The sequence below is a fragment of the Dermacentor andersoni genome, chromosome 1, assembly GCF_023375885.2.
Source record: "Dermacentor andersoni chromosome 1, qqDerAnde1_hic_scaffold, whole genome shotgun sequence".
In the NCBI taxonomy this organism is placed as follows: Eukaryota; Metazoa; Arthropoda; class Arachnida; order Ixodida; family Ixodidae; genus Dermacentor; species Dermacentor andersoni.
In genome coordinates, this window is record NC_092814.1 from 91,631,273 (window position 1) to 91,659,162 (window position 27,890).

Below are 27,890 nucleotides of genomic sequence, written 5' to 3' on the forward strand. Positions count from 1 at the left end.
TCAGATTTCCTCCTACAGTTACCTAGGGAAATCGACTATTTTAAAAGCGGACACCTTTAGTGCAGTGCGTACGTGTGCTGACGAGTATGCTCAGACTAGGGATTTAAGCGGCTGGAAAAACACTGGAAATTTTGAAAAATTTCGTTAAGTTGTTTTCAGCCAGAATAAAATTGAAAAAAAAAAAAAAAACCGAAAAAATAACTGAGCTTGCCCAGAGAATTCTCCTGCAATGAGACTCCTTTTGACTTGAAATGTTTGGTCAAAAAATGGAGTTAGAGTCTGCGAAGCACCAGGATCCATCCACACGGTGTCAAGGACTTTTCGTGAACCATCCCTCGAGCTCCTCGTCTGTCGCATACTACAGATCGCATCTACGGCATGTGAAAGTAGCTGGTCCGAGTTTGTAATTGTGCGCACCAAGCTGCAAATTTGTGTGCAAAAACCTGTGTACGTGCACTACAACCTCAATGTCGGAAAGGCTTCGTGCACTGCACAGCAAAGCGTTGACACATCAAGCAGAAATGAATACGACACAGATTGATACAAATGTCAGTCTTGAAGCTTTGATGTGAAATCAATGTGTTGGAGTGAAATCGCGAGTAGATTTTGAACCCGGAAGCTCTGATGGTACGTTTGTGATGGAATAATGTAACAATTATATTCTTTTCAGTGTTAGAGAAATAAATGTGTCTGGTTTTTCACAGCTCTGTGTGCAAACATATTTTCCTCAATTTTTCGTATTTTTCTGAAGAAATAAAAGGAAAGAAACCAGCTTTTTTTTTTTTCACGTTCCTCAAAATTTCATGAAATTCTACATCTCTAGCCCAGAGATGCAGTGATCAGACATGTAATGTGCTCCTAAATAGAGTGTGCTCCCATATCTGGTGGCAGTTGTGTACTAGTTAGTCACCGACAGATCTTTGGACTTCAAAAATTCAGACGTAATAGATATTCCGGATTTCATAAATGCACCACTGTGGCACCCATAGAGGTAATGCATTCTCACGAACGATTTTTCTGACTAAATTGGTCATTCCAAGCCACGCTACCCAATCTTCGGGGCCGCCATAATGGATATTGCACTGGCTTGGCTTAGAGTGGCCAGCTCTATAGCCTCCAAGATTGGGAGGTGCACGCTTTCAATAGAGAGAGCGCAACATCTTCCAGTCTCGAAGACCATGCTCGCTCTTCCTTGGCTGACAAAACGCTCCAGGGATGGCACTTTTGACTCTTTTTGGTCAGCACTATCGTCATAATCACTTAATGCAGGATCCATTTTTTCATAAAAAATTGTTTTGTTTAGTTCTGATTGCTACTTTGCATGTGGTTGTGTCTACATAGCAGGTGGGTCTGGGAGACATTGTCGCATCTTTGTCCGTGTTTGTGCGGCTTTGCATTTGTGTGACCGGCACCACCTCGCATACTTTCTGGAGAGTCAAGTGGTGCGAAGAAATGCAACTCGTTTCTCCGATCTCCACTGCGAACTCTGGCAATGGAGACCGCCAACGCAGTGACACTCTTGTCAGACTATGTAGAGACATCATTCTTGCGCAAATCCAAGCAAATCTGATTGCTTCCAAGTGTAGTATGAGGCAGGGCATTATTATCGATTTTTTGAAAGCTGCTCCAAGCCTAATAAATCTTATTTTTCCGGTGAACGAGTTTACCGGACTGTTCAATTTTTCGGTCCTCGCGAGGTCCATAAGATCCGTCGGCGACTGCAAACATGTCAAGTAAAACTGTTTCTTGTTTCCGACCTCATCTCCTTGCCAAAAGGACACTCTAGGTAATAAATATGGACGATGATGTGATTCCGCTTAGCCAGCTTAGCATGACGCCCCGGTATCTGTGGGACCAAGTCCACGGACCACTGATACATAAGGACTGCCTGTGTGGCCGGCCCTTTGCAATGCACGGCTTTCCTCAAGGATTGAAAAAAATTCACGCATATGCCAGCGTTGTTTCGTTAACCTCCCAAGAAAGGAGTTCAACCCCAGAACGTCAGCAAGAGTGAGTAATGCTCGTTACGATGACAAGGGAGTAGCGCCGTTTCCTGGGTTTCTCGAACTTTACCTGCACACATCCACCCCACACTCGTAAAGAAAGTGCGCACTTTTGGGCTTACCTTATCACAAAACAATAATCATCTTGCACACCTTTTCTTTCGTTAACGCTGCACTCCCAGTACTTCCAGGTCACGAACGCATGCACATTACCAGTGTGACATAGCAACCTTGACAGGAAAGCAGTGAGCACAGAGCTTTGAAGAAAGGAAACTAAAGCAAGGCAGATGACAATATTTGTTGTGGGACAAAATAAGCCCTAAAAGGTGCAAACATTTTTAGAGTTTGACTGACACGTATATAACGTATGTACACTATATATGCAGTTGAACCTCGAAATAGTGAACCTCAATTTAACGAAATTCTTGAAGTAAAGATTTTATTTTCATTTCTTAATATCTGCCCAATTGACAACCGTGCATTTCTTTCACGATTTAACGAGGTCATCTTATACTGCAACCCCTATTTAGCGAAGTCCTCGCGCACCGCACGCACCTACCAGGAGCCTTCTTGACACGCAGATTAAAATGAAAACTTTCGGCAGGGCAAAGAGTGCTTTACATGCGCTCTTTAATGCACAAATTTTGCCAGCGGCCTTCAATCCGTGGAGCACAGAACATACCACTGCACCATATGTCGCGTACCTATGAAGCCAAGTTGGTGGTTTCATCTCACTGCGCATGGGCTGGTTCGCTGAGCACGTTTTCTTCAACCAGTTGGTAGTTTGATCTCATGCATAGGCCGTTTTGTCCTGTTCACAATGAGCAGCACACCTTGCAAGATAAAAGTCTTGTGCCTTGATGTAAAGGCCAAAATTATTGTCGATGTTATGAGCGGAGAAAAGAAGGGGATTGTTGCTGAAAGGTATGGAATTTCATCGAGCTCACTTTCAACCATTTTGAAATTGAAGGACAGCATAACGAGTGCTATCAGTGCTGGTGGTTCTGGCCAACAAAGAAAAAAGCTAAAGGAAGCGGCTTACATCGACGCAGAAGAATTCTGTACTCTTGTTTCCTTTATATTCACGCAAAAATCATGCCATTGAGTGGCATCTTTCTCCAGCAAAAGGCCCTTAACTTCTCAAGCATCCTTGGGAGCAACGATTTCAAGGCCAGTAGCAGTTGGCTGCAACGATTCAAGGAGTGGCATGGTATTATAGGCAAGGTGGTCAAAAGAGAGTTGGCAGAAGCGAACATAATTGGGAGCAGAGGACTGGCTGCGTGATCATGTCCCCGAAATTTTGGCCCGTTACGTCTCCAACATATACAACGCTGACGAGACTTTTTCTACGGGCTGTTCCAAAGGAAGATATTGGCTTTCAAAAATGAAATGTGCCCCGGTGGCAAACATAGTAAGCAGCGTCCGACTGTTTTGTTGCGGGTGAACATGAATGGCAGTGATAAACGTGTGCCATTTATGAAAGGAACAATTGAGAAGCTGCATTGTTTCAGTGGGAAGAGCATGCCAGTGAAGTACGAGTAAAAAAAGTGTGGATGACACAGAAGCTTCAGAGAAACAAAAATAGACGTGTTCATGGCCTTGGAGATGCTTTCGCGGTCATGGCAGTCAACGAACAGGGAGATCATGGCCAACTGCTTCAAGAAGGTAGGATTCAAGGAGAACATCTGAATGTAGGGGGCCGTGAAGCAAATGACTGCGATGAAAGATTGATGTCCACCACGGATATCCTCGACTCGTGGCAGCTGCTCTGCAGTCAGGATGGTGGTCCCAACGACACGAGGCTGTAGGACTGTTTTCAGCGATGCTTGCGCTGTAACTGAAGTGCTGGACGATGTTGCATGAGGCGGCCTTGGTAGCTCCGTCAACTTACGAGCGGCTTATAACCCCGACGCCCATGAAAAGCAAGCGGCAGGTTAAGCTGACAGAGTTCTTTGCTTCCACCTGAATTGGTTGGAATTGCTCTTTAAGGTCATGTAAATATTTCAGCATTCATGAATTCGTTATTTTCCAGATTAGTATGTTGCCCACAAAGAGCCATCTGCCAGGAGGGTTGTCATCTTTATTTGCACTGCTGAAATATACTAATCCTCTTACGGGTCCTCTTAAGGGTCTTCTTAAGAAGTACTCATCTCAAAAAAGCTCGAATGTGGCAGGTACTCGTGCAATCACTTGCGGAGATAGTTTCACTTTCGCAAGACTCAGCTTGTCCTGGCTCCAATCCCTCGAACTATACGGCCAATAGTGCTCCTGGCACTGATAATGAGCTTGGCACAGCGCCAAAAAAACTTGTCGGGAATGCTTTCAGTGCAGAGTCGCAAGAAATTTCGTGAAAGTGAAACTATCTCTGAAAGGAATTGCCCGAGAATACCACCCAAGGAAAGCCGTCCCCCCCTTATACAACGACTTGTCCGTTTGTTACAATTAACGTGGACGTATTACGCAGCATCAACAACATTTGGATGTTTGTGCATGCGACAATGTCGATGACTTGCTGCCAAATGTTCCAGCTCTTTAGAGGAAGCTCATGCGTCGCGGCTAGGCAAACGTTCAGAAAAATATCAGTTTTGTTTTTTAAAGGCAAGAATAAAGATTCGCTCACAGCTCCTACAATTGGTTGTCATTTTTTAAAAATATAATTTAATCTACCTTCCTTGGAGCAGTGCAGGTTCATGCCGCGGGCCTATTCAGGTGGCCTATACCCATTTTTTGGGCAAGACTGAGCGTCACTTGCTATATTCTTGGTTTTTCGATTATACGATGCCCTGATTATACGACAGCTTTGCGTGGCCCCCTCAAAGTCGTATAATCGGAGTATTTAGATAGGAACTCCAAAGCTAAAAAAGCTTCCTCTTGAGAGCAACGTGAACCCAAAAACAATCGATGTTGCATGCAATCATGTTGCTAGTACAGTCGACTCCCAATAATTCGAAGCAGCTTAATTTGAACTTTCGGTTAATTAGAAGTGAAGTGCTGGTCCCGTCAGGTTTGCATGTAATGCTATGGAAGAAATCGCTCGATAATTCGAAGTCCTCATACAGTACTATTGTTTAATTGGAAGTTAATTTTCAGTCGGGATCCTCGAGGTGACTGTCATTCTTTGGTAGAATGTGCAATTTTTCAAGTGCTGCAACAGCTCCGTGCTCCGCTTTGGTGTCATCACCACCGCAGTCGCCCGCAACACCGTCCTTCTTGGAGCGGCACGATTATTTATTACTACGGCTGCCGTGGTCTCCGCGATTAGCTCCAGCGGAAGGCGAAGCGGCTGCCACGCGTGGCCGGAATTGATCGCGGAGGCCACGCGGGTGCCATAGGTGCACGCAGCGCTGCATAGTGGCAGTGGCGAGATTGTGCAAGATTAGGCTTGCAGCATGCGCAGCGTATGTCGAGGCGTGTGTTGGTCGAGCGCCTTTCTGCAGGTAGCTCGTTGGCTAGGTTGTTTCGCTTCGGAATTGACTGTACATAGTCGCACAGTTGATAGCCATGGCAAACCGTGGCTCTAATCGCACGCTCGACCTGGCAACGAAAGTCGAGGTTTTGAAGGAAGTTGAGAAGGGAGGCGACGCCAAACAAGATATAGCGCGGAAGTACGGGATCAAGCCGAACACACAGTCAAACTACTTTAGAACAAACGCACAATAATGGATGCATTTGAGAGAATGACAAGCTCAAGACGTCTCGGAAGTGAATGTGCACCGGCGCTTACCCAAAGTTGGAGAAGGCTCTGCTGGTTTGGTTTAGGGAGGCCAGGAGCAACAAACTTCCTCTCAGTGGAGACATTGTTGCGATGAAAGCCCGAACGCTTGCAGCAATGTTGGGGATCGATGACTTCGTTTCGTCAGATGGATGGCTGACGCGCTTTAAAGGTCGCCATGACCTGGTTTTTAAGAGCATGTGTGGTGAAAAAGCGTCCGTTAACCAGGAAACATGCACCACATGGAAGGACGGAAAGCTGCATGAATATCTCAGCGAATACAAACCAGAAGACATCTTCAATGCAGATGAGACTGCACTCTTTTATCGGCTTCTACCAGAGAAGACCCTGACATTCAAGAATGACGACTGTGCTGGGGGCAAACGCAGCAAGGAGAGAGTGTCGGTACTGATTGCGGCAAACATGACTGGCACGGAACGATATTGCTTACTTGTGATCGGGACAGCCGCCAAGCTGAGATGTTTTAAAGGCATAAAGACGCTGCCTGTGGACTATGAGGCGAACAAAAAAGCGAGGATGATGGCCGAAATCTTCAAGAGCTGGATAACCATATTGGACCACAAGTTTGCTTCTTCGAACCGCAAGGTGTTGTTCCTTGTCGATCACTGCAGTGCTCACATGAATATGCCAGCCTTGAGTGCAATACGCCTCGCATTTTTGCCTGCACACAATGGCTGTTTCGCAGCCAATGGACCAAGGCATCATCAAGATTCTTAAGGTCCTGTATAGGCGGCACCTCCTCGAGCGCATGATTTTGTGTATGGATAACTCCATAAAATACGAGGTGAGCCTGCTCAGTACCATCCACATGTTAGCGCGAGCATGGGATCGTGTGAAGCAAGAAACAATCGCAAACTGCTTCAGGGCTTGCGGTTCTGTGGCAGCTTCTTCGGAGGATGCCTCTGCAATTTCATCGGATGAAGCGTCAACAAGCGAGCTTGACGGCACCGATTTTGGCGATGCTCTCGGGGACGTCAATTTTGAAGATTACGTCGCCATAGACAAGGCGGTCGAAACGTGCGGTGCGCTGATGGATAACGAAATTGTGGAGATTATTCGGCCCCAGGAAGCGACGATGACGAAGACGAGCCGCAAGCTAAGGCTGCCGATGCAGCTGCGGGCCTTGCTCTCGCGGAGCGCTTCTTTGCTGCTGAAGGTAACGCAGAAGAAGCGTTCCACCACATCTAAAGCCTGCAGAACTTGCTTTCAGCAGCACAATTCGGCAAGAAGAAGCAGAGCATGATGACAGACTATTTTCCTAAAAGAAAATACTCGATTTCGTTACAAATAAAGTGCTGTTCTTGTGTTTTGTGCTTAATTCTAAGTTTTTTGCGGTCCCCATGAACTTCGTATTAACGGGAGTCGACTGTAGCAACAGTTAGCAGCACCAGAGGGGCAAAGTACAGGACGTTGGACCCACCAAGTCATAGAGTGCCTGAATGAAAATGTCAATGTTCCAAGTAACATGGCTTGTGTTGGCATCCTTGTCAGCCCCCCAAGCAGATGCTGCTGATGGCCCCAGGCCTTGGAGTGGCTCAGAAAGGCCTGTATGGGTGTTGGCCATCATGGACAGAACTCTGGCCACCATGCATGGCCCAGGGTCCCGCAGACCCATCTGGATGAGGCTCTGGCGACACTCCTCCACACTGTACACACAAAAACCAAACATCATCCGTGAGTGCCTTTACAACTGCAGACACAACACACAAGTTGAAAATTTACTGACCATAGGAACAGGCTGGGGTGAGAGAAAAAAACAAAGCATGAACACAACACGTGCATTTAGAAAAACCCTTGTAATAAGCACGCAGAACAACATTCTCATGAGGATCAAGTTTTTGCAAATTTTGGTAATCTCCTATACTGAAAGTAACTGGTCCTATAAACAATTTGCACTATACATACCATTCCTTCCTATGGGACCACGGAGTCTTAAAGGGCCTCTCACCAGGTCTGGCCATTTTGAGCTGACAAGCGCAGAGCATACAATGCGCGATAACGATTGTGTCAGCAAAGTATTAAATCGCTACGTGCCACAGAAAGATCTCAAATTTCAAACCGAATGCAGTTTTCCGTTCTCCTTGCGGCAGCCACGCTCCAAGCTGGAGGATGACGTACACGTGCTAGTGGGTGTTCGCACTGTGACGTCGCTCACGATGACATGCGACTTCCGAGAATTATTCAAGCCAGCATCTGTTACTTGTGTAATATGTTGCTTGAACAGACGACTTAAAGCTTAGAGAAATAATAAAACACCCAAACCGACTGTATGCATGTTTTTGCTTTACTTTCCACCGCAGCAAGAGATGTACAGTCGCCGACCGTTTATTCGGACCTCACGAGGACTGCGGAAATGTCTGAATAAACAGGTGTCCGAAAAAGCAGATTAGGAAAAAAAAAATCAAATTCTTTATTTCCACGCACTTATTCGGGCTCGGCAGTAGGCTTCAAGAAATCGTGAGGGCGCCATTGCACGCTTCGTTCGCGTTAACGGTGCGCTCAGTGCGTTAACGGTGCGTTCGCTCCGTGCGCGTTAACGGTGTTCCGTTAACGCGCAGTCAGATAAGCCTGAATCTCGGAGAGGGTCGTACGGTCACTATAGGCGGCTGAAAGCACAGTCACTGCTTGTACACACTCCGCATACGATGGCAGCGTAGCACATGGTGCGTCATCTTCCGACTCAGAGTCATCGTCCAGCGGTGCAGCAGAAATATGACGAATGATCTCACCGTCGTCGAGTTCTATGCATGTCAGTACAGCAGTGTCAGCACCTGTGAAACTGTCAAATGAGACTGTGTCCGGAATCACAATGCAACCACTACGCAGGTCTCGGCAGAACATTTTCTGCGTCAGTAGGGAGCACATCGGAAGGCGACAAATCCTAGGCCTCCCGGCACCCGCTTGCCGGCATTCCCCAGCGTAGTCTGCGCGGGCACTGTCGGCGCCATTAAACACTTGACGCGATGTTTCCGTATGCCGCGTTGGATCACCGGAACCTCAACACAGCACACAAAGCAAACACAACCATGCCGACACCAGTCGCACAAACGAAAAACGTGGCCTACTCGCAACGTCGTGCGCGAGGGAACAAATCAGCTGCTGGATTGTCTTGACATGGCTTCCTAAGCTGAAACCGGAACTGCTGTACAGCCACTTTATCGAGCCAGGCAAAAACGATGATGATGAGTGGGGATTTGCAGTAGTGCCACTTCGTGGAGCAGCAAGGAGGCTCAGTTCAAAATAAAAATGGCGTCCAGCAAGTCAAACCATGCACCGGTCAGAGTTGGTGCATGGTGCTCTCTATCAAGTTGGCTCAAGGAGTGTCCGAAAAATCAGACGAGAGGTTGCAAGGTGTCCGAACTTTCTGTAGTTGTTATACATTATGATCTATGGGGAGAATGGCGGTGCCGCGAAGCAGACCGAATAATCGGGCATGTCCGAATTTTTGGAGTCCGGAAAATTAGTCGGCGATTGTACTTCCATTTCGTCTGCTTTTTTTCCCGTTGTTCAGTTGCGCACGCAGACACCGAAACTCATTTTCTACAGTGTTCCAGTGCAGGATCATGAACTGTGATCCGCTTGTGTCTGCCTCAGTAGTCGTGTAGCACAGACTTATACCACTAGTCAGGTGTCATCGAGCACAGCGTGCAAAATCATGTGCGACGCGAAACGAGACGATCGCAACAGCTCGCACGCGACGCCGTCAGCGGAAGTGCACCGCGCCGCAAAAAAGCAAGGATAAAAAAAGAAAGAAAAAAAAAAGGCAGGGCCCGTGACGTATGCATCACGCAGTCCTCGAAGTCCGGCATGGGAGAACGCAGGGAATTTCAGTTGCGGAGGCTACACTGGGCACATGGAGAGAGCATCTGTTTGCGGTGAAGCTTGCCTCCTGAAATCATGGGTTCGCGACACTTGAAATATTTTTATCTCTGCTATTAATGAGCCGATTCGAAAAATTTGTGGGAGAATGCTTTCTAGAGGAAACATAACTTCAGTCTATAACCAAAATTTCCTATGGGGCATGGTGAGGGGCCCTTTAAGATATGGCCAAATTCAGTGTCTGGTAATTAATCTGAAAGTTTACATTTGGTCAAGAACAGCAAATGATCTGTTTACAAAAAAAAAAATTGTTTACAGTAAACAAGGTGCTTTTCAGCAGTATAAACAAAGATGCAATCAAACGCAAGATGGAAAGCTTGTGTATGACTAACCTTGCAGTGAAGCCATAGCCGACTTCTTTGATGAGGTCTACGTGTGACAGTTCCATCTGAAGAAAGAAAAAACACAATTCAGGACACAACTGTGAGGCTTGTATTCAGCTCAACAAGATATAGTGATTTTCTTACTGGTTTCGACATGTTTGAAGCTGGCTCAGTCATTCCTTTTACCATGAGCACATCAGATGCTTCGCTGTAAAGCAGTGGTGCTAAAACTACCGGCACTCTATCCTGAGGAAAATCTGGACAGAGTACAAATGAGAGCACAAGTAATATTAAAAAGAGCATTACACAACTCAAAGCAGCACTGAAGAGAAACAGCCATTCTTGGTAGGTAGATTACAAACTTGGAATTCTCTCAATGTTGATTCAGCAGAAAAATAAGATTGACACTGAATGCCAGTTATGAAGCTGCAACATCACTCTTACAATAAATGATGCCTTCCAGGACAGGGATTTGTTAAAAAAATGTGACTGTTGCAACTACAATTTACTAATGTTTTCTACTTTAGTGAACCTCAGATCTCAGAATGAGCCGTAAAATCAAATTTTTTTCACAAGAGTAAATATACCAATCTGCCTTTTTCATGTTCCTGAAACTGCTGGAAACGTTTTGGAAGGGTGCAGGGGACTTTTGTTGATTGATTTGCGTACATGCGCCCACGTTGAGTACGTTGGTCGTGCATTGGTTGCGCGCTGGTTGCGTGCCTGAAAAATCATTAATGGCTTCTCCGAGCATATCGTTCCTGGATGTCATGTAGCATTCACTGATTACTGGGTGAGCAGGCCTGAGTGCACTGTTGTGCTAACAGTGCGGCCGATAAAGGGACACTTGAAGTCTGCTCTTGCAGGTCGCTTTTTGTATTCCTTTTACACATTTATCAGACATTTCACATATTCAAGAAGTCTTCGAGCGCAGCTTTCCACGTTGGGTTTGCCAAAGCCGTGCATTTCTTTACATTAACATCTACAGCCACATTTCGTTGTTAGCTCCGATAGTGGAGAAACGGCGCATCGCGATATGAAATAATGTCAAAACAAAGCAAAATATACAGATCTGTGCATATGAGCCGCGTTGTCCCACCCCGAGACGTGTCAATACGAGCAGCTGATCCACTTAAACAACGGCTACTGTGATCCAGACACCTATTACGGGCTGTTATTACCTTTTCACTTTTCTTTATGTTCATCACACTTACAGTTTGTGCATGCCATGAAGTATTAGAAGAAACTGTGCGCAGCGTAAGCGCTCACTTATAGGCCGTGTAGTTCTCGCGAGAAAACGCAGATGCCATTGCCGACACCACTGGTAACTGAGTGAGGCGGTTGTTTATGCTGCTTTACCAAATGCACTGTCTCTTGTTTCCCATTTCATACAGAGGCAAACGGTAATTCATAGGAATTAAGAAATGTGTCAAGGATAAAGGCGCATACACACTAGCGGAAAAAATGCACACGGCGCACCACAGGTGGCAAGTGCCACAAAAGCTGCCGCGAAGCAGATTTTACGTGCCGCGGGAGGGATCGTTCCTGGACCAATTTCTCACAACTTTCCGTGCCAGCAAGACAGCCGCGAATGCTCGAGACCAATGAGAGCGGCCCCTTCAGTGATGTGCGCGGGGGAAAGTGGTTTCGTGCGGACCCGCCAGACCGTTCGATTCGTACTCCTATGTAGTGTCAGCCCGAGCGTTCATTTCATAGTATTGTCTACTCGCTTCAGCTCACGCTCACGCTTGTTTTGGTTTGCTTGGTTTGGTCTTGTTCACACTTGTTTTGATCGTCATGGTTTACGAGCGTTTTTAACAATGAGGAGTCTAAATTGAGACATCCCAACAGAAAGGTTTTTGGAGACAGAGCGCCACATCCAATTCTGTACGACAAGACGGACCCTGAATACAAAAACGTAGAGGCAACACCCTGTACCTCATACTCCTCGTCTTTTCGATGTGGCAACACCGCAGCCATCTACATAAGGCATAACTCGTGCTAAAAGCAAAGGATGAAGAACGTAAACACAGAGCAGATCTGTCAGCAGACGAAGGAAAAAGCATGCGATATCTCACCTACACGCGGAGTAAGAGAGGAAGCAAGATTTTCATCCTGCCACGTGACTGTTGCAGCGGCTCGCCACCAGCTGGTGTGGCCACTCTGCCGCAGCTGCATTTTGCCGGCAGTGGTGCACCACGCGGGTTTTTTCCGCTAGTGTGCACGCACCTTAACAAATCGTATACACCTACCCATCTACGTAGCGAATGCGAGCAGCCGCCTTCAGGAACAGCGACATACAGCACTGTGTCGCCACTTGCCGTGAAATTTGCATGCACCGTGCGAAGCTTACAGTAGCTGATATCAAATCGCTACAGGTACACAATTGAACTTTAAGAGCAGTTTCCTTCGTCATAACTGCTTATATTTAAGTTCAGGTGCACCAGAGGTGTGTGCACAAACTCAACGGGGTCAGGCCTAACTCAACTTTCGCTAAACTTCATATGAATGGCTTGAGAGGACTGAAGCTTGTGCATTTCAACTTTGAAGGCATGTTTTGACTCCTTTTGACTGAATTATATATACAAGAGAAGGCGCTGTGACTATCACGTAGTTGGTTCGATGGCGAATCATGTGGGGGTTTGCTCGAACAATCATGATCAGCACGCCGACTTTGTCGGTGCCGTCAACAAGAAAGCCTGTCGCACTACAACTCGCTCCCATCGGTTGCGTCGTTGGCCTATTGTGATAAAATGGTCTTAGCAACACACTGTGCTGGGTAGTCAGCCAATCATTGGCGTCAGCATGTTGTCGGTCTCACATTGACCCAGTGTTACTGCACCTTAAGGTACGTTAAGTCAGGCACATGCTGCCACCAGCAGCAAGAGAGGGACGATGCTGCAATAAGACTTCGTCAGCAACATGATGTTTTTAAATGCTGCCCAAGTGTAATACAGGGGTTTATTGATAAGCTTGCTAGCGATAAATGCAAACCAGCAACAACATGGTTCATGGTGCAGTCCGGTTGAAGCCCTGGCCTCTTTGTTTTAAAGCGGAGTTGCAGTCTTGTGTTTCGCACATTTTTGGCACCGCACCGACATAGAGCTATATACCAGTCAAATTCCAACACGATACACAGCATGAGTGTTTCCTGCACTGTGCATTCGTATTCTTTTTTTTTTTTTAAATCGGAGACTTTTCCCCGATATTAGGTCGCGTGGCCACACACATGACCCTTCCAAAACGTCTCGCGACTAATCCACTAAGGCGGGGCGCATGCGCCGTCACGCTGTGCCAAAGGCGGATTCAACTGCACTCAATAAGTACATGCCTAAAATGAGAAGCGAGACAGAGCAGAAAGAAGTGTGATGCATACAATGAAAAATTCCACATAACCAGATGCAACCCCGTTATAAACACCACAAATAGTTATTGTAAATTATGGGGTTTTACGTGCCAAAACCACAACTTCATTATGAGGCATGCCTTGGTGGGGGCTCCGGAATAATTTGGATCGGTCCACCAGGGGTTCTTTAACGTGCACCATAAATAGTTGCCTTAAATGCTGGCTAAGCTCGGGAAACTAAGCTTGCAGTCAAAATTGTAACAAAGATGACATAAGAGACATGATGAAGGCTGACGTAACGTGACGGAGGAGAGTTGCCCCCAAATAAACCCAACTGTCAACCACTCATCACTGTCTCAAAACACAGGTGATCAAAGTCAATAAGCAACTAGCAAAACAACATTGTACATAAATTATTTTTTGCACATGGCACTAGAACTGACTATGAAAGTAATAGCTACAGCTTGCTCACCTTTACGGAGATTCTCAAAGAAAGACTCCTTCAGTTCATTAGTAACACCAAAGTGCTCAGAATTTTTGTTCAATAATTCAACAAGCAAAAGGTGAAGAACCTCAGGAGAGCAATCCTGAAGATCACCCTCCTGTGTGGATGAGTCTGCAATATAAAACAAACATGAAATTATAAGCAAACAAAGTGATTTTGGGAGCATAACATTTATTACTTAGCAAATAAATTGAAGAAACTTGCACAAGCCTGGCAACCCCCTTCTCCTTTCTCCATATGGGCACTTGCAGTACAAGCTACAGAATAACAGACTGCTCTTAAATACAGTTGAAACTCACGATAACGAAACCCTGCGACAACGAAATTTTTTCCTATCGTCAGCGAACGCTATGTGATTCAACGCATTTTGTACCTCTGGACAACGAAATCTCGCTGTGCAACAATCCCGCATCAACGAGATTTGCCGCAACGTAACCTCGCAACACGTGTTACCTATTTGCGCAAGACTAGTAGGCTCCAAAATGTGCTCAAATGCCATTGCTTTGCACTAAAGTTGCGTAAAATACCACCACATTACACTTGCGTGGGCGCAGCCATTTTTGTTCACAAAAACAACCAAGCGCCAGAAGAGATCACGCCATAAACACATCATGGCTGCCATCTTGTTTGCTGATCGCCAGTTCGAAGCAGCAGCATGTTGCTACCGACATGTGACGACGGTTTTTGCTCACCAAGTGCAGTGTGTAATATGTGTCGTAAAGGGGTCGTAATCTCGACTGACTGCCTTCGGGTATATGAGATACGATCACTTTTGTGCTCGGCACCAGATGCGTCGGCGCCTACGGGGGACAGCATGTGGTGGAGAAATGCCGCTGCATGCAAGCAACGCTCTCGCTCCGCGTCCAGTGCCGAGTTATGGAAAATCTCGCAAAAGTGATCACATATCCGAAAGCAATTAACCGTGAATACTGCTCCATGGCAGTGCTGCCACTGCTGATTGACACATGCGGCGCACTTTGTACTGTCTGCAATGCAGTTTTATATCCTTGCAAGCGTGCCAAAATAGGCTAATGAAATTTTGACAGTAAAGTTTCGTTCTGTGACGCATTACTTATCTGTGCCGTCTCATTTCACAACAACGAAATTCTTGCGAAAGCACATTTTCTTCGCGTTCCTCGCCGATTTCATTATTGCGAGGTTCAACTGTAGTTGCACAATGCTTTTTACACAGAAACAAAGATAAAAACAGGAACTATTGTGCTGCAAAGAATGTACCTGCATTCACATAAGCAGTGCATCACTTCATGGCTCAGTAACATGGAAGCCAATCACTTGCGTCCTACATGTTAAAATGTTCATTGTGGGAAAAATAGTTTCGCAGCAAGGCTTATGGGGATCCTAGTGTCTCACAGGAGTGCACACCACTGTGGGTTCGAGCCAACGCGAGCGCCCACACTGCGAACCACCATGAGTGGAGCGGCACCGCTTACTACCATCACGAGTGGAAAGGGGAAGAGGCGTAGGGACGACAGAACAGGTGAATGCCCGCACAAAGGCGCAGAGCATACCTCAATCCCCACAGGTTTAAGAACTCAATGTTCACAGACAGCTACACATACCTATCAAATGCTCCAGCAAGGTGCTGAAGAGCATGTGAAAGTAGCTGCTGGGTTGAAAGCACAACTCCAAAGACAATGTGGCTCGCTTATCTGTGTGGCTGTCTGCCCACAAGCATTGTGTTTCAAACTCTGCAGGTATTCTCTCAGCATGCCTGCTTTTAGGTGCTGACTGGGACCAAGCTCGGTACTTACCCTGCTGTAGTTTTGTTGGTTGATCCTTACTTACATTTGTTTGCTGTGTTGTGATGGAGGCATTCACAAAAGAATTTAGAATTCTTCAGGAGCACGAAATATTTGAGGCTTTCCAAGAGATAAAAATTGTGTACTATTCATAATCAAAAAACTGTATGGCTTTTATGCACAAAAATTAAAAACTGCCCAGTGCAACCTTGATACCTAATACAGTCACTATGCCAGAGCAAGTTTTGTGCACCTTTTCAACCATTCAACCCCTTTATGCTAGTGCAACTCTGCATCACTGAATTATATTGTTCTGACTGGGACCAAGCTGACTATCCTAGGCACTTACCCTGCTGTAGTTTGGTTGGCTGATCTTTACTTACATTTGTTTGCTGTGTTGTTATGGAAGCATTCACAAAATAATTTAGAATTTTTCAGGAGCACGAAATATTTGAGGCTTTCTAAGAGTTAAAAATTATGTACTATTCATAATAAAAAAAACTGTATGGCTATTATGCACAAAAATTAAAAACTGCCCAGTGCAACCTAGATACCTAATACAGTCACTATGCCAGAGCAAGTTTTGTGCACCTTTTCAACCATTCATCCCCTTTATGTTAGTGCAACTCTGCATCACTGAATTGTATTGTTCTTACACCAGCATGAAATTTCTACTAGCAGGAAATTTACACTAGGAGTTAGTTTGTTCCTCTGAATAAAGCGAAAATAACTTGGCAGAATCCTCAAGTGTTCTGACCATATCAGATATTGAGCAGAAAACAAGAGTGTTTATTTTTTATGAAAAGTCCATTACAAAAGAAACTAAGCCGCTCTAGCTCTTTTTTTTCCATGGAGGATGAGACACCGAAAGTAGAAAATCATTTGAGGAGCTAGAAATATGTGCGCTAAACCTTTGACATAGCGAACAATATTTGTCAGTGCTGCAAATCATGCAACACTGGCACAAAGAGGGACTAGACACTAGTACTGTAAGCCCTTACCAGAATCTGTGTACGACCGCAAAAGGTCGGGAAGCTTGAGTCGAATAAATTGTGTAGCACAAATGCAGAGCTCTGTACTGGAGGAATGAAGCAAACAAGTGCCAAGAACAACTTCTTGCACACGGTTCAGTCTTAGCACACGGCTGATATGGGCCAGTAGCAAGGGGCTTGGTCGAAGACTCTGCAAAAAAGTAACCAAATGTTACAATCGAAGGCATTATTCCTTGGCCTTGTCTTCATTAAAATTTCTCAATAATGCATCTAGGCACCAAATAAAGAGCATCATTCTAGACTACCTGTTTATAATAGTACATCAATTGCCTTACTTCCACAACCACCATATATTTAATTAAAGAGAAGAGAAAAATGTGGACTCTGGTGGAGGTAATGCTAAATAAGAAAAATTATTTAGTTAATTTCAGATTAACAGTACTCGCAGTAATCACAATACAGCATAAAACAAAAATATCATTGCCCTACGGAACAGAAATGCATAATTATGAAACGGCTCACCTTTTGGTGATGAAGAGGATTTTCTATAGAAAAGCACACACTTGACAAAAAATTGGGCTTGGAAAGAATGGAGCTAAACTCCTGAATCAAATACTGGGTCTGTTGAAAAAAGAAAAGCACCAGCAGCTGTAGTGTCAAGACTGGTAAAAAGTACTGCACAATATACAACTGGTTAAGTAAATACATAAATTAGACTAGGGCTGCAATTTGGTAGCAATGCCTTTTCTGAGGAGTATTCCCTTACTGCACCTTCTGTGCTTCCATCAGTGGTCAGAGCAGTGAGCTGCCTGCATTGTCAATGGTATCAGTCAGCCGTGAGCGATGGATGATGAGTGGCATAGAATTGACTAGTAGACATCACTACAAAATCTTGGCCCAGGTCTCAAAAAAGAAAAAAATTAAGTAATGGGGTTTAACATGCCAAAACCACTTTCTGATTATGAGGCACGCCATAGTGGAGGACTCCGGAAATTTCAAACACCTGGGGTTCTTTAACGAGCACCTAAATCTAAGTACCACGGGTGTTTATGCATTTTGCCCCTATCGAAATGCGGCCGCCGTGGGTTCGAAAAAAAAAAAAAAAAGATGGACTAACCTATGAATCTCAACCACATTTAGCATCCTCTGACAAATAAGATTTAACAGCTTTCCCTGCCAAAAGGCTGCACTGATCTGTGCATGGGTTTTCACACAGAGGCTGGATTTGATGGCTTTCATCAGTACATATGACAAGGTATCAACAAAGTTAATACAAATGCTACATTAGAGAATTATCAGCACATGAATGAGCATGGAGAATTACACAGACAAGCGTGGTGCACCACCACTAAAAAGGATGACGGCAGGAGCAAGACTATACAAGCCTGCTTTATTGCTCAACAGGGCGTTTGCTGGACTAGATGGGACAAGGAGGTAGACAAGACAAACACTAGTCAGGCACTTTGTCACACTTTCTTCATATGCATGCAATGCTTTGCTTTGTTGACTATGAAATAGCTTCAATGAGAAAGTTGAAGTGCAGATGCTAAAAACACAAACTAAAACTGAGAGTGGCTTCACTGTCATACTGTCACTGTCAGATGCTAGAAAAAAATCTCAAGCAAGACTAGTAGCATATAGAATCAGTATTTGTTTCTTATAATGGCTATTCAATGCAAAAATTTTTATTAACTTTAATGCAGACATCTCAGCTACTGGTGCGAAAGCTTCCCTCAGCAATTAAATCAAATGTAAAGAAGTAAACTACAGCTTACATCATAAATGAGCTATGCAAATGTTATCAAAACTTTAGCAAGCAGCATTATGATTATAATGCAAACTAATGATGCATGCAAATGTACAAGGGCATCCAGACTCAGGGGAGTGCTTTTATTCAAGTGCCCAAATCAGCTTAACATTGGAATGAAGGCCTGCCAAATTAAGTCTTTATGATACAACTTTTTCATGGACACAAGTCACACAACTATAAATTTCCAGGATGTGGAGGCAAACAAAACCTATTTCCTCTGCTGATTAAGTACAGAATGAAAAATCTGAGGTGCCCTATGCACATACCCTGCACAATATAACAGCCTTCTCGATTAGCAGGCTAGATGTCTCGGGGCCGCATTCTGAAACTATCCACTTCAGTAATACTACTGCCCTGGCCACACCTCCACCAATGTTGTGCGCCGATTGGCTGTTTTAGCAAAACCGGAAAACAAATAGTGCCATCTAGCCGTTCCGGCCTACATCAATTTGACATCACGGAGTTGTTGGGTACTCCCGAGATACATTGAATAAACTAACGCGTCTCTTTGTGGTCGCTTGGTGGTGCACTGTAATAGAAGCACGAGAGTTGGTAGTTTATAAGTATTTTTTGATGGCAGTTTGCACGTAGTTTTGTGCAGCGATATTTGTTGACTGTTGATCGGCTATTGCACTGTTTTACCTTCTGGAAGTGACAATCTTAAGTGGCAGTGTTCTGGAACAGCTGGCAGCGGCACCATGAACAATGGTGAGTTTCTAATCGAACTCAATATGTCACGAATCAATAACTATTCATCTGCTTTGTCAAAAGTTACATCCAGAATGCCACAAGGCTCTGTCTTGGGGCCTTTACTCTTCTCGATTTATATTAATGATCTCCCTAACTGTGTAACATCATCAACAATTGATCTGTTTGCAGACGATTGCTTAATATACTGAAAGATCACTAACCCTGATGATTCAGATAAACTGAAAGAAATCTTCACAATGTGTCACTCTGGTCTAAGAAATGGCTCATGAAACTGAACGCTAGCAAGTGTAAATCGATGCGCATATCACAAACAGCCAGCAATAGCAATCAGTGCCAATATGTAATGAATGACACTTCATTAGCGTCCGTTAATGCTCACAAATATCTTGGCCTTCACATAACTAATGATCTCTCATGGAATTTGCATACTAATTATATTACTGCTAATGCTAATCGCATGTTAGGATATCTTTGTCGTAACTTTTCTACCGTTCCGACTTCATAAAATTGACACTCTACAAAACCCTTGTTCGCTCAAAACTAGAATACGCATCTGCTATTTGGGATAACAAGCATCACTAACCATAAACCTTGAAGTAATTCAAAATTGAGCAGCTCGCTTTATTTTATTTAACTATTCCCGCCATTCCAGTGTTACATGTATGAAAAAAACCCTGAACCTGCCAGATCTTTCATTATGCCGCAAATGTGCTCGTCCTTGCCTATTCCACAAGGTTTATCACTCTAATCACGTGCTCAAGAATCAACTTATCACCCAACCTTTCTATGTTTCATCCCGTTCTGACCACAGATATAAAGTTGCCGTACTATCCTGCCGAACGAACAAGTACTATCACGATTCTTTTTTACCCCACACAAGTGTCGACTGGAACCACCTTCCTGCTTTCATCATTCAGATCGCAGATATATATTCATTCAAAACAGCAGTCTACCATGCTTATATTGCTTTGTTATGTACCACTCCTCTCTGAAGTGCCTTAGGGCCTTGAAAGTACGTATAATAAATAAATAAATAAAAAAATAAATGCGTTGCTCGGGTTGTTGGTGGTAAATGCAGATACAATGTGCTGCTTTATAATAACATCTAAAATGTGTTTCACAACCGCACAAGTTGTAGCACAATTTATTCATGAAAAGAAAATATTTTACAATTGATTTTTTTTCAATTTAGGTTACCTAAAGCAAACCGTAGTCAGTGTGCAGAACTCTTACTGCGGCCATTACACTCAAACAATACACCTGAGCCACTCTGCACTCGTACGGTGCGCTCTGTCGTGCGTTGTGAAGCATTCGAGCGTGTTGGTAGTGCATGCTGTTGTCATGTATATGTGGCCGGTTGATTTACTGAACGTGACTATCACAGAGGCAATAGCATTGCCGAAGTAGATCGTTTCAGGATACGGCCCTAGATTACAATGACAACTGCTGTTTTTTTGTGAGGTTCATGTTCTGAAAACATTTCTGATGAAATGTAAGTCCTTTCTTTTGTGCTTTCATGGAAGCTTGTACTTTTGTTCAGGACATCGGCTATGTCACCTTTGCATTCTTGAATAAGATATTGAAGAAAACTTTAATAACCTTTGCAGAGTGTTGCATAAGCTTTCCTCCAATACAAGGCAGAATAAAGCTACATGAGTCTAGTCATCCAATTTTTAGATAAAGCAAGTTAAATTATTTCTACCCATATAATTACACTGGCACTAATGACGAAGACTAAGGCAACTACACAACACCTTATGTAGCAACAGCACATCCAGATGTTACCAGCATTGCGACACTAATATAGCACTCAATAGATTTGGAAACTATGTTGGTCTTCGCTGAAAGCCAGTGCCATCACAGATGGAACACTGACAAGCTGCATGTTTCACTCAAAATTTCAATTCGAACTAATCACAAGAAAAAGATCAAAATGTAATTACTGACCTGATGGAAGTCTTTTCCACTACTTTTACCATCTCCACTGAAGTCAACGTGGGAAAAAAGGCAACGAAGCAGATGCCGCTCTGCCTCAAACCCGTGCAGGGCGACAAGCTGAAAAAAAAAAAAAAAATGTCAATTGTCACAAGATGTATGAAATATATGCGAAAGTGAAGAGGGTAACCGTAACCTTACTCTAAAGAAGCTTTGTAAAAAGTTAGTTCTTAATGGCTCTTATTACATATGAAGCAAATGATTGATTCAAGCAAAAAATGGCACCGTGATGTGTAATCAAGACTAACATTATTTCAGGCCTAGGTTATACAGCAATAAGCCTACCTACACCATAATTCACAAGTGTCTAGCACTAGACTGGAAGACGCTAAGGAAAAACATAATCGTGCAAATGCATGTGTCCTCGCAATGCTCGCATCTCCAAATAAAAACACTGTCTACTCAGTCTTGAGTGCCAGAGCCAGAACATTACAAAATGGATTACACTTGTGTAACACATAGTATTTCAACAACACACCTATGACAGTGGAAGCACTAGAAAAGAGCCAAATGTGCACATCCTGCCTCCAAGATTTATCGATGGTCTGCTGGTTGAATATGAAGTTTTTTTTAATGAGTAAGAATGACACATGTGCAGCCTGATACTGTAGCTATTTGGCTTAGTTTCAGCACACCACATGTAGAGCATGGCCAAAGCTTGAAATGGATTTCAAACATTCTCAATTTGGGATGCCCTGCAAAGCAGTTCTGAAAACAAAAGCTAATCGACAAACCAATTTTAATCTTGTAGCAAAACTTACAGAAGCTGACTGATTGATTCAGTTTAATGTGCCAAAGCAACAAACAGGCTATGAGAGGCACTGCAAAGTATGGCTCCGGTCTAAAATGGCACTACCATAGGGGTCAGGCATGTGCGCGCCGACTGGTCTAGTTCTAATTATCTGGCGAAGGCAAAATTTAGTATCAAAATAACGAAAGTGTAAGCCCACAGAAACGCATGGGCGGTGGCCAAGACTTTTGATCAGGATTGCATTAACCAAAGAATCAAATTAACCGGAGTCACATTAACGAAAGTCTACCATAGCTGCTGTGCCCATGTACTGCAAACCACTCACACACACACCAGTCAACCGGATGAAGTGGTCGAAAGCCACAGAATGACCATGCTATGGAAAGCTAACCACTGGTGGAGGCTAATTTCCAAGTTTTGAATATGAATTGAATATTACACTAAGTATTCAGTATTTTCTAATGCCAAAACTAACTAAATATTTTCCAGAAGCCGACTGTTGGAGTCTGGTTACCGTTCTCTGTCTGCTAAATAAAGTGTGGCAAATTATCGGAAGTGAAACAACAAAAGTATTTGAAGCAATGCAGAAAGAAAATGAGTATAATGCAAGCTTTTTTTTTGTTTTTACGGTTGCAGCGTATACATGAACACCTGCGATTTCTCATTGTGATCTGTCATTTAGTGTTTATGGCAGTCTAGTTATGTAGCAGCTTCATCTTTTACACGACAACTAGTGATGTTTTCCTTGCAACAGGTTCTATTACATGTGTCTGTGGTATACAAGGCCTTCAGCAGCTGCTTTTTTTTTTCTCTCCCCCCTTCTAATCTCAGCAACTGCTGACTAACCCCCGTATTCAGAAATGCTACTTAACTTGAAGCTCATGCTTGACTTGATATAAATGACACTTGGTACAAATGCGCCTAAGACGCTCATTAAGTTTCTTTTGGTGCATTCACAACAGGCGTCATTTAAATTAAGTCAAGCATGGGCTTCAAATTAAGATGCATTTCTGAATACGAGGGTTAGTGCTTTGCAAACCTAGCCATACAGCAGCAATTCCTTCTTGGAAAGCTTGTTTGCAACCAGGCTTTAAAGATGTTAGGAGGCTATTCCAGCAGTTTTTATTTTATTGAAAATTAGTAATAGTGTACCGAAAACTTGATTGACCCCGATAGTTTCTTTTTCCCCTCCTAGTTAGTACAAGTGTGGTGCCTAATTATATCGAAATAAATATTCCTGCTTTAAGTATATGCATATGTGTGAGTATTCAATACTTTCTATTCATATTTAAAAAGTTTATATTTGCCACCTCTACTAACTTGTTTATTCTGCAATACTCCACATTTGACATGGCTTGAAGGCCAACTGCAATATAATTCTTTAATGTGCACCCAAGGCTCTGTATGCAATCGTTTCTGCATACCACCATGATTCCAATGCAGCCACCGCAGCTGGGAATTGAATGACAAGTATGTTCTATCTGGGCCCCTTAGGCCAATTTCTTTTTTACCAATTTTTCACGATCTAGTATGCTGCGATATGAATGAGTAGGGTGGAGCTTTTCTAATAATACTTTCCATTCTGCCCTGAAGAGTACTTTTAAGATACTTATAATGAAAATAACACCAGATTTCCAGACTAATGCTAAAATATAAGGAATGTAATGTGCTTTGCTTTCTTGCACATCACTGAACAATACATTTTTTGTAGCGAAACAATTCTAAAAAGCGGCCGACAGTTTTCTTAACCTTAAGAAAATGTGCAAGATCCTTGTGGTAAGGTACTCACCACAAGAAACATTTCTCAGGTACATTCCATCGCATGCATACACCACGAACAAACGTGCGGTATGCAGCTTACTCAGATAAGCACGAGAAGAGTAGCAAAAGCCGAAGGCAAGATTATGTCCTAGGTGAAAGGTATACTAAACAAAAATGACCCATGACTATCTGCTGACACAGTATCACACCTTTTAGTTTGTTAAAATTTATGCTTATGTACAGCATGTTATTGAAATGTGCTTGATAGCATAATTCGTCTATTACTTATGAGATGATAGGTTCTGAAAACGCATGTTTTTTTAACATTTGCTTCAAAATTTGACTAAGGAAGATCCTACTAATTTTGACAGACTTCTGGCGTCAGTGACTGGCCAAACTTCAGATGCTGCATTGTAACAGAGCTAATTAGAACCAGTACTATAGGCTTTACGAATCTTGCGCTTCCTTACTAAAGTAGTGACCAATGTTGATGATTAGCTGCTGAGGCTTTAACAATGTTTTTACTCATGATACAACATTTGAGTGTGCACATCCATTGTAAACTAAACTGAGTGTACAGCTCAAGCTGCACATAATGTTTTACATTAAGAAAATTATGACCTACTGTGTGCCTCAATATTTTACTTACTCAATTTTGTAGGACTTCTTTGGTTTAGGCCTGTGAAACATTTTTAAGGAATATGGGCACACATTTGGGTGTGACAGTTTTCACGGATGAAAATAAGTCATGTAAAAGTTACTCATTCATACCTAGCAAAAACAAAAAAGTGCTAAACATTGCTGTGCAGATTACTTATAGTAACACTGACAGTCACGTATACCTATGAGCAAAAATAAAACTTCGACAACAAAGCACTAAATGTATAACATCGTGACTATATGGTCACTTGCAATTGTTGCTAAATACAAGCTGCAGAAGCATATGTGGATGATGTGAACTGCTCTAAGCAAGTGCGTGACCACTTTTGCACTCACTTGCTTCGGAGTGCTAAAGGTAGATTGATAGATAGTTGCTCCTAGACGATCCCTGCGACAATGCAATAGAATGCGGTGTGGAAACTGCCTGCATCACCTAACACACTATGGTGCTACACTGTGCTACGAGGCGTTAAATATGCAAACACAGGCGGGTAGAACCTACGAGCATTTAAAGCCGCTGGTGCAGAAAGTGCGGCAGGTCACATACAGGGACGGTACTGATGGACTAGAGTACGCCGCAGAACACTGACGCGTGTGCATTACGCACACGCATCAGTGAACGAACACCGCGAACATTTAAATTACTGCGCACAAAATTACAAGCAACGGAATAAATATTTATTGAGAAAGCCCACAACGTACTATACAAGGTACGCCATATTTGATCGGAACGAAAGATGAATCCTCAACTATGAAGTTCACGCTGTTACTCAGAGCAAAGAATAAAACAGGGAAAAAAACTGCTATAATTATACTTAGGCACTGGCATGAGAGCATCATTCTAACGGGCTATTTAGGCGAAATTTCCTCTTGCTGAGGTTCGTATTAAAGCTGAAGCACAAGGGCTGACCGTTGAAGCCGAGAGGTGTCAGTCAGCTGTTGACGAGTGAAGGTGCGACGAATTTAAGCACTCGGTTCAAAAAACACCGCACAGTCGCGCTTTTAGCTAGCACGGTAGCCAGTCAAGAGACATGCAATTTTCAAACGACCAAATTGTATGCCCCAGCGCCTTAACAGTTCGCACCTAATTATGTCTGCCAGACAAGCTTGTATCACCATTGTGCTTTTGTTAAACAATGCCCATCTTTCGCATTAGGCAGGAAGCTCGCACCACGCTAATACTTACCCTACTGAGGTATTGCTCATCTCCCAAAGTGACGTCAATTGCAATGGCGGTTGTCTAATCCGCCATATCAAGAAGGAACTTCAAATATTTGCGCAAATACGTGACAAAATCAAGAGAAAAGAGCAAGTTCCACGAGTCTACTTACGCGGGAAATCTCTTGAACACTGGACTTGAAGTTCTTCTTTGTCAAGCTGGACACAGAGTAACTAATATAAGACAAAGCAAAAGACAACGGATCTAGGTTCATAGTTCCATGAATACCACACCGAAAGCTTCAAACTGCTTTGAAGCTTTCTTCCATTTACACAAGAGGTTCCTTGTATCGCTACGCTTGCTCCCAACAAAAAAGCACAATGTTCGTGCGATGTCCAACATCAGGACCGCTTGGAAACTCTTCACTCCATTATCATTACGGCGACGTTCAACACTCGCAGCTCGCCAGGTCGTACTCGCCAGTGCGCCTGGCGCAACGGTTACGCCGCCACGGGCCGAATCGAAAAAGTCCTACCCACGCAAGTGGCCGCACGCACTTTCCTTCGACGAGCAGCAGAACAAGTAGCCCTCTTTGCTCTCACATATCATCTGTTTCCGCTTCCGCTGAGATTTCATCGATTTTCCTATTAAATAATATTCATTTAATACCAATAAAAAAAAACAATGTAAAAATATTCGCTTCAATAAGCTCCTACAAATTTTAGCTTACTAAGTAATCTCGAAGAACAGTAGAACACCATTACAAAATTAACGACGACGCCAGAGGACGCTTGGGCATAGTCAGTGTTGTAAACAACTTCACCCTGCAGTTGAATCTAACGGGGAACTATTCAAAGCTTTGGGTTTTAAAGACAGTAAAAGTAGAATAGACTTTGAACAGGTAGAAATAACTAAACGGAGACTATCTGATTGGTGGATAATATCAACGCAAAAGTAAAGGTGTAAATACATAGGCATGCATGCATATGGAACCATTAAAGGCTAGGTGGCGCGCGCCGCCGCCGCCCGATTCAGAGGGTTGAGCCTCAATCATCCATCCACCCATCCATCCATCCGTTAAAGCCCCTCAATCTCCCAAACCGTGCTACCACGGAGGAAGGAAACTAAGGAGAGGCCCTGACGTCACTCTTTGTGAAGCAAAAGTGAAGCCGGAATTTGGCGTTGCTCATGGCGATGCTCCGCCTTTTGGGCCACCCTCCTCTCTTGTTTACATCTTTCGCGAAACCACGCCGCGCTGCGCGTGGTGTCGCGCGCTCGCGCAACATCTGGCAGAGCACGGTGCAAGTAACACAGCGCAACAAGACAAGGTGACTAACGCAAACCCGCCCACTCAGAGCCTTTGCCACGGCCCGAAAGCTACCAGAGCAACACGTGTGAGCGCTCAAAACCATAACAACGCCGCCATTGTGGCCCAAAACGCGTGGCCATACAACAAAAAAAATAAAAAAGCAGCAAAAAAATGAGAACCTACTACGTCATTTCCGCCACACTTTTCTCCTAGCGCGAGGAGGGGGTAGGGCCTCTCCTTAGTTTTCTTCCTCCGTGCCGTGCTCCCAAAGTAGCGCTACAGTGTACTAGAATAGGGTACTGTAGTAGCGCCATTCACTTCCCTCCTCCTCCGCTCGGCGCGGCCTCGACGGTGGCGCCGCCGGTGGTGGGCCTGCCGTAGCGGACGACGGCTAACACGCTATGGGAGGAAATCCGCAGAAAAGTTGGTTCGTGCCCTGCGGAGCAGTTTTTTCAATCGAGATCTTTCTTCGTCAGTCAGTAACTGGCCTTTAGAATTTCGTGTTGGAATTGCGGAAGAAATAGAGAAAAGGACCATTATTCAAGGCGTATTTAAGGTGTAAAGCGCGCGACGTTGAGAGTTCGTGTTGCTGAAACATGACGCAAGCACGCGGTGTACTCAAACACGCACGTAATTACCAAAGTTTCAGGTGTTGACAGCGTGAAAGTATGTGTACGTGGTTTCGTAGGTTCATTTACGTACCTGCAGGATACTTTTGTTCGGCCGGCGCGTGAGAGATTGCTGACCGCACACAGCCATTCCGGCTGTGTGCGGTCAGCAATGCCTGGCAACAGGGCCGTTTTTTCATTGCGTGGTGCTTTGGTAATCGTGACGATATATTGTTTTTTTTTTTACAAGTACTGCTCCAGGAGGGCACATGTAATGGCTAACGGAGGCCTCTGAAGAGCACGTGATATTACAATAATGCAGGCGTCGCAGGGAGTGTTCGCATACAAAATTGGCTGTCCACGATCTTATACCCCCTTGGCATGCGCAGGCTTCGGCGAGCCCCATCCAGCCCTGGTTCTAGCTTTGGTGTTCCCGTTGCCGCTTTGGTGCCCTGGAGGCGCCGTCAGTAATACGAAATAATGACAAGGTGTTACAACTAGTAAATAAAATTTATTGAAGAAATACAATCGCGCCGAAGCACCAACTTCTAAAGCAGCGCTAGCGCGCCCGCGCGTGTATTATGA

General features: G+C 44.1%; 1 protein-coding gene across 4 annotated transcripts in view; it reads right to left on the reverse strand.

Annotated features, from left to right (window-relative positions):
* Positions 1–25,967, reverse strand: part of Not1 (CCR4-NOT transcription complex subunit 1) — a 122,591-nt gene extending 96,624 nt beyond the window's left edge. For 3 of the 4 annotated variants that reach the window (XM_055061772.2, XM_055061771.2, XM_050191829.3), the window contains exons 1-8: positions 25,561–25,967; positions 21,010–21,117; positions 17,064–17,162; positions 16,551–16,731; positions 13,757–13,900; positions 10,083–10,195; positions 9,948–10,003; positions 7,157–7,382 (exon numbers count right to left, since the gene is read on the reverse strand). In XM_055061772.2, coding sequence (XP_054917747.1) covers positions 7,157–7,382; positions 9,948–10,003; positions 10,083–10,195; positions 13,757–13,900; positions 16,551–16,731; positions 17,064–17,162; positions 21,010–21,117; positions 25,561–25,662 — 1,029 coding nt within the window. In that variant the 5' untranslated portion in view covers positions 25,663–25,967. The remainder of the gene's footprint in view (positions 1–7,156; positions 7,383–9,947; positions 10,004–10,082; positions 10,196–13,756; positions 13,901–16,550; positions 16,732–17,063; positions 17,163–21,009; positions 21,118–25,560) is intronic. The other variant, XM_055061773.2, reaches the window with a different exon arrangement.
* Positions 25,968–27,890: the final 1,923 nt, after the last annotated feature.